The sequence below is a fragment of the Cryptomeria japonica genome, chromosome 10 (genome assembly GCF_030272615.1).
Source record: "Cryptomeria japonica chromosome 10, Sugi_1.0, whole genome shotgun sequence".
NCBI classification, from domain to species: Eukaryota; Viridiplantae; Streptophyta; class Pinopsida; order Cupressales; family Cupressaceae; genus Cryptomeria; species Cryptomeria japonica.
Genome location: NC_081414.1, coordinates 231606792 through 231618674, shown reverse-complemented (window position 1 = coordinate 231618674; position 11883 = coordinate 231606792). Strand labels below are relative to the sequence as shown.

At 35.5% G+C, this 11883-nt stretch overlaps 1 protein-coding gene across 1 annotated transcript in view; it reads left to right on the top strand.

Moving 5' to 3' along the window:
* The first annotated feature begins 2026 nt into the window (after positions 1-2026).
* LOC131077795 (glycerophosphodiester phosphodiesterase GDPDL7) overlaps positions 2027-11883 on the top strand; it is a 136708-nt gene continuing 126851 nt past the window's right edge. The window contains exon 1 of the mRNA XM_058015347.2: positions 2027-2514. Coding sequence (XP_057871330.2) covers positions 2376-2514 — 139 coding nt within the window. The 5' untranslated portion in view covers positions 2027-2375. The remainder of the gene's footprint in view (positions 2515-11883) is intronic.

The window sequence follows — 11883 nt, the reverse complement described above, 5'->3', positions numbered from 1 at the left end:
ATCCCATTATTGGCTCAAACTTCCCAATATTTATTCTTGATTCTAATAGGTTGCATTCCTTGTCCTAGGTCAATCCTGTAATGCTTAGGATTGGCCCATTTTTATAAAAAAAATATATTTTTCTTGATTTTCACTAATGGTTGAGAGCTAACTCGATATGTGTTTGTGTGAGTATTTGTTATGTCCTGGTATTGAAAGATATTTTTTTTGCAATTAATTTAGATGAGGGAATAATGACAAAACATCCTAGGAAGATTTCAACTCAGAGATTAAGTGAACATATCTACATTAGAAATAAAATTCACATCTAGACCACTTGTAGGTTTGCTTACTATCTAGAGGAATTTGCCCAAGGCCATAAAGTTGTTTTCATAAGGTGGTAGACTGAAGAGAACTTGATTGCCACAATTTGACAACTACCCTAGGGTATTTAAAAATATTGCATGTTTTGTGCGAATTTAGATTGTTATGTTAAGGGGGTAGACTAAAGAATACTTGATTGCCACAATTTGACAACTACCCTAGGGTATTTTAAAACACTGCAAGTTTTGTGTGAATTTAGATTGTTATATCTTGGTATTCAAAGATTTTATTTTATTTTTTTTGCAATTAATTTAGATGAGTGATAATGACACATCATCCCAAGAACATTTCAACTTGGAGATTAAGTGAACATATCTACATTAGAAATACAATTCACATCTAGGCCATTTGTAGGATTGCTTAGTATCTAGAAGAATTTGTCCAAGGCCATAAAGTTAGTTTAATAAGGGGGTAGACTGAAGAGAACTTGATTGCCACAATTTGACAACTACCCTAGGGTATTTTAAAATACTCCAAGTCTTGTGCGAATTTAGATATTGGAGATTAAGGTGAAGTAGGTTACTAAAGTTCATCGTTTACCATATTGATCTCGTGGGTTTCAAGATAATTATATGCATGAAATCATTGTTTTGAGGTCACTCAAAATTGACTATTAGAAGATTTGGATGTGCATAGAATTCAAGAAAGTGAGCACATTAAGCTATCGATTTTCAAATCATTAATAAATAAGTTTTGTACACCATTATCATTATTCTTCATCACCACTCTCTAAATTAAATGCTCTATCCACTTACACTTAACATTTCAATTTATTACTTTTCAACTTGCATTAATCAATATTAATTAAGTTTTAAACATACATATTTATTTAATTAATCTAAAAGTAATTTGTCATAAAATTACACACTCAAAATAAATTAATCTAAAAAAATACTGCATTAATTTCACTATAACAAATGTAAGTAATAATTTATATCAATGTTATAAAATAAAGTGAACATTACAATATGCCAACAACCAAGCTAGAATTAAATACATACAAAAAGTAAAAGCTATATGCACTTTTCTACCAAATACACTTCTCAATAAAAAAAACCGATTCACTTTACCTTTTAATATAACTTAAATTTGATGACCCTATAAATACATTTAAACATTATTATATAAAATTATTTTATCATTATACATTATTTATTATTTACTTATAAACAAACAAAATATTGACATTTAAAGGGCAATTTCAAATTAATGACCGTTCCTTAAATTTCTGCCCGACACCCGGGGTCAACCGTCAAATTTAACTCCGTGCTGACATTATTACCTAACTCTAAAATTCCTGTACGAGAGCGCCACCTCCCAAATAAATAAACTGTACCGAGCGCTCCAGACATTAGTCAAACTGCAGTCTTTCCGAAAATTTATCAAAACATTTTAATATTGACGATTGTCTCAAAAAAGGCGCCGCTGAAATCAACAGAGCTTTCATTTTCTCAGGAACTTTACTGTTTTAACGGTCGACGGATTGTGACATCGCCGGCGCTGAGCTGTCTTTATCGGCAAATTTACACATGTCGGTAGCCTTACCCTGTAGCAGCAGCCCACGTGGCCACTGGTTCATGGACATTGCGCGCGCTATTATCTGCCAGCCTGTTACACCAGCAGAGCGGGCCCGCCACAACACTACAAACGCGAAGTTATTCACTTCTCCAGCTCTTCCCGACACAGATTTAAATCTCCGTTCGTTGCCAGTTGATCTCTGCACACAAATAATTGACGGGGAAAATATAATCAACACTGTTATATTACCGAGGAAAACTGTGCAAAGGTAGGAGAGCTTTGTAAAGCTGAGAGGACCGTGGAAAGCTATGGAAGTTCTGTAAAGCTATGGAAGCTCTGTAATGCGATGGTGTGTGTTTGGCAGAGGGAGGTTTTTGGCTGGTTTTGGCAGTGATGCGAGTTTTTTCTTTTATCATTTGAGTTGAGGCGGAGGATTTGGTTTGAGTTCTGGGAAGCGGGGATTTGTAGCTTGGAATTTGCTTTGTTTGGCCACAATGCTGCGGCAGGGGAGTTTGCTGGCAGTGTTGGTGGCGCTGCTGGTGTTTGTTGCGCAGGAGAGCGGAGTCTCTTGTGACCGTGCGGCTAGGGTTTTGCGCGGAGTGAGCTCCGGAAGAGTGTGGAAGACTTTGAAAGGTTGGTGTTATTTATATGTTTAGGCACTTTTTTATGGAGCTGCATTTTGCTGTAATATGTTTGTTTTCGTTTTTTCTTAAAGAGGAAAGAAACAATCAATGTACTATGAGTATGGATTAAAGATTTGATGAAAGCATACTTTGGAAGCTGTTTAGATTGCTATGGAATCTAAATTTTTACAGGGCGTGTTGCCAAGCACATTTTAAATGGTAGTGATTTGTGCTTGTGGTGTAACGGCAAGTTGTCTGAGTTTGGGCACCTGAGATGCCGCGTTCAGTTTCTTTCGGGGCTGGAGTCCAGGTCCCGGTTGTTGCCTGATAGTTTTGATGAATTCCAAAAAATATTAGTGAATTTTTTTTTTTAAAAATTTTTGGTTGGAAAGTTTCGCTTCATGGAGAATGTCTCGATGTAACGAGCTGATTTCCACGTGGTGAAAAATCGAACAAATACTTAGATATATGCTAAGGACGCTCCAACTACTTAATTCCCCGGATCATCAATGCGTCGGCCACTGCGTTAGTGGTCCTGCTTTGAACATGGACAGACCTTAAAACAATGGGTGCAAGCATTGAGCCCCGACCATCATCAACTTAGAAATCAGTTTCGCCCCCAAAAAATTTAAAACCACTTGGCAGTCAACGTTTATCTTAGACAACAGTATTGCTCAATGTCATTAGATTTCCATTATATTCAGATAAACAGTATTGCTGTTTGGGTGGTATGGAATGGGCTAGGAAGTCCAATAAGCAAGAGGTCTTTATCTAAATTCAATTTGACAAAGCCTATGATACAATTGAATAGCTCTTCATTCTGGCGAGGCTTGGTGCCCTTGGCTTTGGGCTCAACTTCCCCTAGTCGGTTAAGATGTTATTTGCTGATGCTTCTGCTTTCCTTAGCGTTAATGGCATCCAATCTAAGCAACTTGGGAGCTTTATATCCATTCGTCAAGGCTGCCCTCATACGCTCACTTAATGTGTTAACTTTTATAAACTTTGGTTATTTCATTACCAATGCCAGTTTGCAAAGATGGGCTGAATGAAGTACCCTCCAAGGCAACAATTCCCACTAGCTTGTTGTTTGCGATTTCGTTAATGATTCTTACCGTACCCTTCTTGAGGATGAAGACAACATCAAACATGTATTTAAGTGCTGAAACCTTTTGCTTGGCTTCTAGCTCTTACATTTATTGTAATAAATTCTAGTTTTATAGATACACTACAATCCACTGTTGTATTGGCTTCACGCATCTTCACGCATCACTAAGCTGCTTGCATTGGTTGGTAAGTTGCCACACATGTTTATTACTCCTCTTGTTGATCACCTTATAAGGTGTCTTATTGCAAGCTAGAAAAGCTTTTGCATGATTATTGATGGGCCAATTCTGATTGCAACAAGGTATTTCATAGAGTGGCATGAGATTTATGCTGTCTTCCCAAGGACTCTAGGTGCCTAGGGCTTATTGATGTCAATAGACAAGGAATTGTGCTTTGCACTCATTGGATTGTGAGGCTTTGTGGTGACAATGAGGCTTAGAAAGACCTCTTAAGGAATTGGATTTATTACCATGGGAGACTTGCCTATAATGGCCTTGATTTTCATTACCTTGATATTTCTCTCATTCCTGTCAAGATTATAGGAACTTTTGTGTCAAAAAAACATATTGAAATCTTGGGAAGCCAACAAGTTTTGTCTTTAGTGGAATTGAGATGGTTTTTGCAATGGCCTCTATATCAATCTTCAACCTTTGTGGTGGTCTCCCACCATTCTTTTTATAGGCAAACCACTGGCTGAGATTTCTTGGTTACATTCTGTAAAGTTCTTTAAAAGGTCCAAGAGAATGAGCTTAATTGCTTAAAGAATCGAGTTCTCAATGTGGAGATTGAAGTTCAAATCCCAAAGGTACATCTAATATGGAGTTCTAAGTCGTATCTCTTGGTCTTCCATAACTGGCTTTTAACGTGGAGGTAGTTTATGAATAAGTGGATTTCTAAGTTGTTACTCTTGGTCTTCCATATGTTGTTTCTAGTGTGGTTGCTTGAAAGGAGCTGATATTTGTCTCATGGTTGTGCTCGCAAGAGCTTGGACTGGTCTTATGTCGATGCTCGTATGCACAGAATATTTGTAAACAATTAGCAATATAAATGAAAAAGTTCTTTAAAAGAGGTATTAGATATATCAAAGATTTATTTCCAAGGCCGCAGTTGTGTGGCTTTAATGGCTGCAAGAAAAGGCCAAATTTAACTTGAGTAATGTGGATAAATAGAATCTTCAAACAATAATTGAGTTAATGTATAGGAACTAGTGTAAACCTGGGTAAATAAAGATGGACAGGAATCAAGTCATGGGTTAAACCTAGCACAAGAGATTGCCATTAGTTGATATGTTATTGCATTAAGACATTCCACCAAGGGGGCACAAAACTAAATGGGAAATGGCACAAGTATGCTACTTTCATCATTAAATTTTGCCTCCACTTTGATGTGTGTGCAAATCTAACACGAGCATGCATTTCAAAGTATTTGAACATTCTTAACCAACATAAAAAATACATTAAATGTTTCTAATTTGTATAAAGGAATGGGTTATTCTTGAATTTTTCTTGGTATGAGAGCTTTATCAAAACCAGCAAAACAAAAGTATGCAATGAGTAGCATCTACCAAATCACTGAAATAAGCACTCATTACTAGTTGCTTCAACTGTATGTGAAAAATAAAAAATAGAAAGAAGGGATAGGAAATTCTTCCTATATGGAAAGTGATATTAAAATATGGGTCCATGCAATGTTAATGCAATATGGGGCCACAGAATGTGGCCATGTGATAAGTCTCCATGCAATGTGGCAATGCGATCAAACCTCCATATGATGTGGCATATGGTAAATATTTGCATGATGCTGCCATCTGTTGGGATACGACTTACACACAACGTAATAATGTGATAGGTTTTTGTGTGATGTGGGTGTGCAATCTGATAAAGAACTGTTTGGATACAAGAAACTACTTGAAATTGTGATTGGATAAAAATTATTAGTGATATTATATTGCCCTTTTCAATTAATTACATTCAAAGTATGCAAATAATTCGAGAGGAGGGAAAAGTGATACATGATAAAAACATAACATAATCGAATAAAATGTAAGCATGTATGACATGTAAAAATGTGCCATCATTTAAAATCATAAGTTGGGGATGAGCATCAAGCCATAGTGTTGCCCCCAATAGGCAAATTATAAAATAAAGCTAGATAAGAATCATGTAATCATATCGAGTATGTAATGAAGTGAAAAAAAATAAGCATGTAAGCATTGACAAACAGAAAATGAGCATGAAAGTATGGGAAAGATTTTTGTCCCCAATATGGCAAGATGATAAGATGGAGATGGCACTAAAGGTAAGATAAGGATCACGAAAGTATCAATGAGATGGATAAGGTCATGACAAGGTATCAATCATAAGAAAAACCATGATAAAGATCGTAGTGCATGGTAGCATAAGCATGGAAACATAGACACAATTTGATGATAAACATGGAGTTATAAGTGGGCATGCTTAATTAGAAGTAAGCATGGGTCATGATAAAGGTAAACACAAGAAGTAAACTGGTCATGGTAAAAGTCAGGCATTATAAATGCATAGGAATGTCATGGATCATGAGAAAATAAGATCAAAGTAACATGTAAAGAACAAATAAGTGAATGAACCAAAGTGGTGAACCAAAAACAAAGTATTTTTAAAACAAAAAAAATAACAAAGGGACATAGGCAAATATGAAATTAACAAATAAAGTGAGCATAGGTGTTAAACGTAAAAATGACATAAGAAATATGACCTCCAAGTGGGGAACCAAAGTAGGAAGCACAATATAGAAGATGAACTGAGAATGTGGAAACAGAACAAACAAGGATAATGAAAATGGCCACAATGTAGGAACACATTAAAGAGAATAAATGAAAATGAAAAGCATAGATACATAGATATAGGAGTGCTCAATGTCTAATGGCATATAGTTAGCAAGATCTACCTCTAAGAGGTCACTCTCTCTTCCTAAAAGGTTGCATCATATTCCTCTATTTCTATTACATCACTTGCTTTTTCAGTCACATTTGCTCTTCTTGATATGAATTTGTACTCTTTGTAAACACAGTATCAATTGTTGGAATGTTAAGCGTTTTATTCTTTAGCTACTTTTGTTATATTAATGAGGTGGTTGTGTAGAAAAAATGGCATTTGTTGCACCACTGAAACCAAAGTTTGAAAATTTGGACTCGGCAGCCCTAAATAGGACTTGAACTCGGGACTCAACATAGTCTCGGCAAAAAACTCAGCCAGGACTCGGCAAAAAAGAAAACAGTGGTTTTACCATTAAAAAAAAGAAATTAATATTTAGAGAACATGAAAGCCTTATTCGACTATCAACTTATCATAATTCAAACATTACACATGTCATATGATCTTCAAACACTCAATATTTGAAATTTCATAATTCATACTCATAGTTTCAAACTTTCAAATGCATAACAGCATCATAAATTTATAAATGTTTGCATATAATGATATGTCAAAATGAGAAAAACAGTCAAATAGTATCTACATCTTCCTCTTTCCCCTTCTAATGTAACTCAATTTGTAAGGCATTGAATTAAAAGAAGCTACAATATTAAAATGATGACAAATTGTTTCTTCAACATTGTCTTTTTGGATCCAAATGCTCCTCTTCTCATATCCTTTCCTATTTTGGTTTTCAGCCCTGTTTTGGTCATGATTGGACAAAAAAAAATGAAGGAAAAGTTATTTTTTATGTTTTTTCACCTCCCTAACGGCACCCAAGTGGACCTGAGAGTCCATGCCCAAAACTCGGGAGTGGAGACTCGGATGAGTACTCCCCATAACTATTCCGGACACACTTCGGCAGTCAATGGAAAGTGGACTCAGCTAGAGATAGGGCTCAGGAGTCTGGAGAGTTCTGGAGAGTCCTCAAACTATGACTAAAACAATGGATTTTGTAATATTGGTTCTTTATCCTTTTTTAGTGGAGTAAATGATGAAGTATGCTGAGCTTGATCAGTTACTGTAATGTCCCCAATTTTGACAAAGTGATGTGAATTAAATTAATTATTTAAGTTGTCCAAAAATAAATATTATTTCAAAAGGATAACTTAATATTAATTAATTTAGTTAAAATTTTTAAATTGAATAAAATAATATTTAATTGTCACTTTATTTAATAATGTTAATCTCAGCCTCAAGCATTTAATGTAGGCCTATCTTCTAGAAGACAGATTGGAGTATTTATAAGAGAGGATTTGTGGATGAATTGAACATGTTCAGATTGTTATTGAAATCGATATGTAACTCATTTCCTTTCCTGGGAGGAGTGAAGTTTCTGAGGAGGCAAATCCTTGGACCTTGAAGGTTTGGATGAAAACCCAACCCTTCTCTGTGGAGTGATTGCAGGTCAGCAATCGAATTTTGGTAATAAAGATATTTATTATATTATCTCAGACAAATCTGGAAGTATATCTGTGTGCACACGATAATCTACAGGGGTTGATTTGATGAATATTCAGTTCTGAGCATGAAGGCATGTGGGTTATGTTAATGTTTGAACCTTGTTTGTTGGGTGTGGATACATCCCTGCTATTGGCATGGACTTCTGGATAATGTTGTTGCACTTTCTCCTTACCTGGCTGTGAGACTCCTATTATTCTAGCATAGTATGTTGGAGAGATCCATTTCTGGGAATGCAATCTGGAATACTTTCTGTGCTGTACACAACTGTTATTCATTTCTGAGTGCTGCGTTGTATGCATTTCTTGAGTAAATTTGCCAATAAGGCATACTATTGCTGTCAACAAAGGTCAGAATTTATTTATTTCATTTCTCAATAAGCTGTTTGAATTCTAAATGATTTATTCGATGAAAAATATTGTTATTATGATCAGTATGCTATCTACTTTCTGTTATATAATGGATGATATTAAACTTATGCGAACTCCATATTAAATCCAAAAATTCAAATTTTACACAAACCTGCAACTGAGAAGTTTTGGAACAGAAGAAATAGGGAAGTATAGGTGATATTGGGTAAGGGATCTTATAGTTACCATCTTTTGTAATTTTTGTTCCTTTTGTGCACCTAATTATCTTTGATAATTGATACACTCATAAATATTTTTCACTTCCATATGGAGGCTCCTTGTGAGTAGGAGTATAATTATCCAAATTGAAATGGTTCAATCCCGCAAGAAGCCTCATATGAATCTCATGTAATCTTTACAAATCTACACATTGATGTGTGACAAAAGATACAATTCCCAAGTGTTCCAACCAAGGTTTACCAAGCAAAACTAGAAATCTATTCAAAGAAAGAATAACATGACAGAATAGCTATACTTCCTTAGGTCCAACCTTGAGAGGTAAAATAGAATAACCCAAAGTGTGAATCAATAATCCTTCAGTCATCTTTAATGATACCCCTGAATGGGCATAAGAATTTGGCTTCAAATGTTTAGAAACTAAGAGCTTCTCAGTGCATATGTTATGTTGATTTTAATTATCTAAAAGGATTTTGGCAATGATGTTATCTTGTATTTCACCTATCACATATAATGGACCATATTCATTATTTTGTGTGATCTCCTCATTAGAAAATGTGATCAATGGAACACTATGTGAGGACGAAGATGTGTTTAAGAATAAATCATTCCCACAAAGCATCCACGTGTAACGTAGTTTATGAATCAATATAATGATTATCTAAACTTTCATGGTTCATAATCGAATCTTGTGGCTTTTCCTTGTTAGCATGGCTAGGAAATGGGTTGGTATAAATTTGCGAGTTTTGATTTGGAGGTGCAATCAAATGGTTTACTTTATCATTCACACCTTCAGTATGGACCATATTATTGCATAGATACACTGGGACGCATCCTCATCCCTCATGTTCCCGTCCCTAGTGCTATCTTAGGGATACAGGGACAGTAGGGGTTGTTGGTGACACATCTTCAAAAATTGGAGATGTGTCTCATTTTTTTAAATGTAGTGTTCCCTATAATCTGACTTATAATTATCACTGCGGGAATAAATTGTGTTATATTCTTTCTGTTAGGAGATGAGTAAACCAACATTCAATGATAGAATTAACAGCTCACAATGCTCTGACATATAGTAAGCAAATCCGAGTACAACCCTGTTACTTATAAAATTTTTAAACTTTGAAAGGTTGCTTCGCTCTGCTCTTCCTTTAGGCTCTTAATCGCGGCCTTTCTGAATTCCTTAACTTCTGTTGTGGAGTTCTCAACTTTTAGAACTACCCGATCGGTTGACCAGCTTAAGGAAGTTCGTATAATGCCACCACCTTTAGGAGGTCGGGCTTGTGGATACTTTTGAAAGGAGTTTGATAGTTATGAAGTTACTCGATCTCCCGACTCTCCGACACTCCTCGTGTTGTGGCAGATGTCCAACTCTCGAGAATTTTAAGGACACTATTGGTTCTAAGAAAGGACATTTTGTGTAATTGAGACTAGTGGTTTCGGTGCCTTGGATGGCAACACAAGTAATAGTACAGATAGGTTTCACTTCGTCTTCGACGAAGTTGAATGGGGTTGTCAGGATGATAAGAATAACAGCTCCTAGCCGTCCCTCCTCCCACCTCGTCGATTGCCACGTCATGCATTATTTTCAGGAAACAAATCAAGGCAAGATTGTGAAGTACCATCATTAATGGTCTTTAAGCAATCTAAATACAAAAAAGGTGTTGAGACATGGACCAGTTAGAACTCGAACCTAGAACCTTCCATAGGCTGTTGGAGTGCTCTACCATTGAGCTTGTTGTCCTCATATTTGGATTCTCAAAAATGTGACAACCCCTACAAATGTTTGCCTAAAAAGTGTCATTTTTGTCTCCAAGGCACGTTTTATGAGGTACACAACTCACATTTGATAGTGTCAAATCATTGGGGGGTGTCTTTGCCATCATTGTCTAAGTTTTGGTGAGTTTTGGTCTTCCTTTTCCTAGCTTTCTGTGCAATTTTGGGTTTCAGAACAGTCACTACAAGTTGAAGATTTTACTCTATGGCATGCTTCCCGAGGCAGAATTTCGAATAATCCTTGAACTTGCTTAATCCTCAGTCCATCCTCGAACTACGTTTCGAATTTCGTCGAATTTTGGGTTCGGTTGCTATGGCTTTCCTTCATTTCGGATTTTAAAATCCCGACTGCAGGTGGAGAATTTTCTTCAAACTGCAAGTTTTAATGATGTCCATTGTTTGGTCTTTGTAGGGGAATTTTCAGCTTATTACATGTGCATTTTTATTAAAAGATGTTACTTGTAGTTTGTTTTAAATTTCTCTTTTGTTGTTTTTATTATTTTTTTTGTTTTTTGGTTTTTTTAGTTAAAATAGGGATTTTTTGGTTAAGTTACAAGTAAACTTGTAGTTCTCTCCAAAAACCCCTACTTTAATGGTTTTTACATGTAATAGGGATTTTAAACCCCTATGACATGTGTGCAAGTAAATTATAACTTGTTGTAGGGGTTTTATTTCCCCTTTACAAGTGCATAAAACTTGCATCTCTCTCCAAAAATCCCGATTTTGCCTTGTTAATGAAATAAAGTGACAATTTTAAACTTGCTATTTGGTCCAAAAAACCCGATTTTGCTTATAAAGTGCATTTTTGACATTTTAAACTTGCTATTTGGTCAAAAAATCCCGATTTTGCCTAACATGTTGAAAAAGTGAAATTTTAAACTTGTTATATCCTCCAAAAAACCCGATTTTCATTGTTTCGTGCAAATTAAAACTTGCTATTTGTTCCAAAAAACCCAAATTGCAAGGAAAAACGTATTTGAGAATTTTTAGCAAAATTTTGTGGAGATTTTTTGGGAGATAGAAGGCGTTTTGGATTCCTTCCTATTTCCATGCATTTTCAAACACCTTTCACGCCACATGGAGGTTAAGATTGCTGGTTTTTAGCTTTATAACAGCAGCCACGTTTTTTTGCCATTTGGAATGCCACGAATCAGCAATGTTATGAATCGTTTTGGCTTGGTATGCTAAGGCGTTGAGGTTAGAAAGAGTCTTGGCCATTTTCCATGTCATTTCTTATGCATTTGCTGCCATGTTTTTCAGTTTTGGGTATTTTTTCAAAAACGTGCCTAGGGTTTTGGAATGCGGTTAATTTCTTTTTAAGAGTTTTTCTTTCTTCTTCCAAACATTAATCATCTTGTTGAAGAAGCATTTTCAGATTGGAGCAAGGTAAGATTTCTTTTCTTCTTGTTTCATTTTTCTAATTTGTAAATATGTTGGTTCTTCCCCAAAAATTGGTTTTGTGAGAGAGATTTTCCCCCTTGATAAGCAATTTTAGAATTG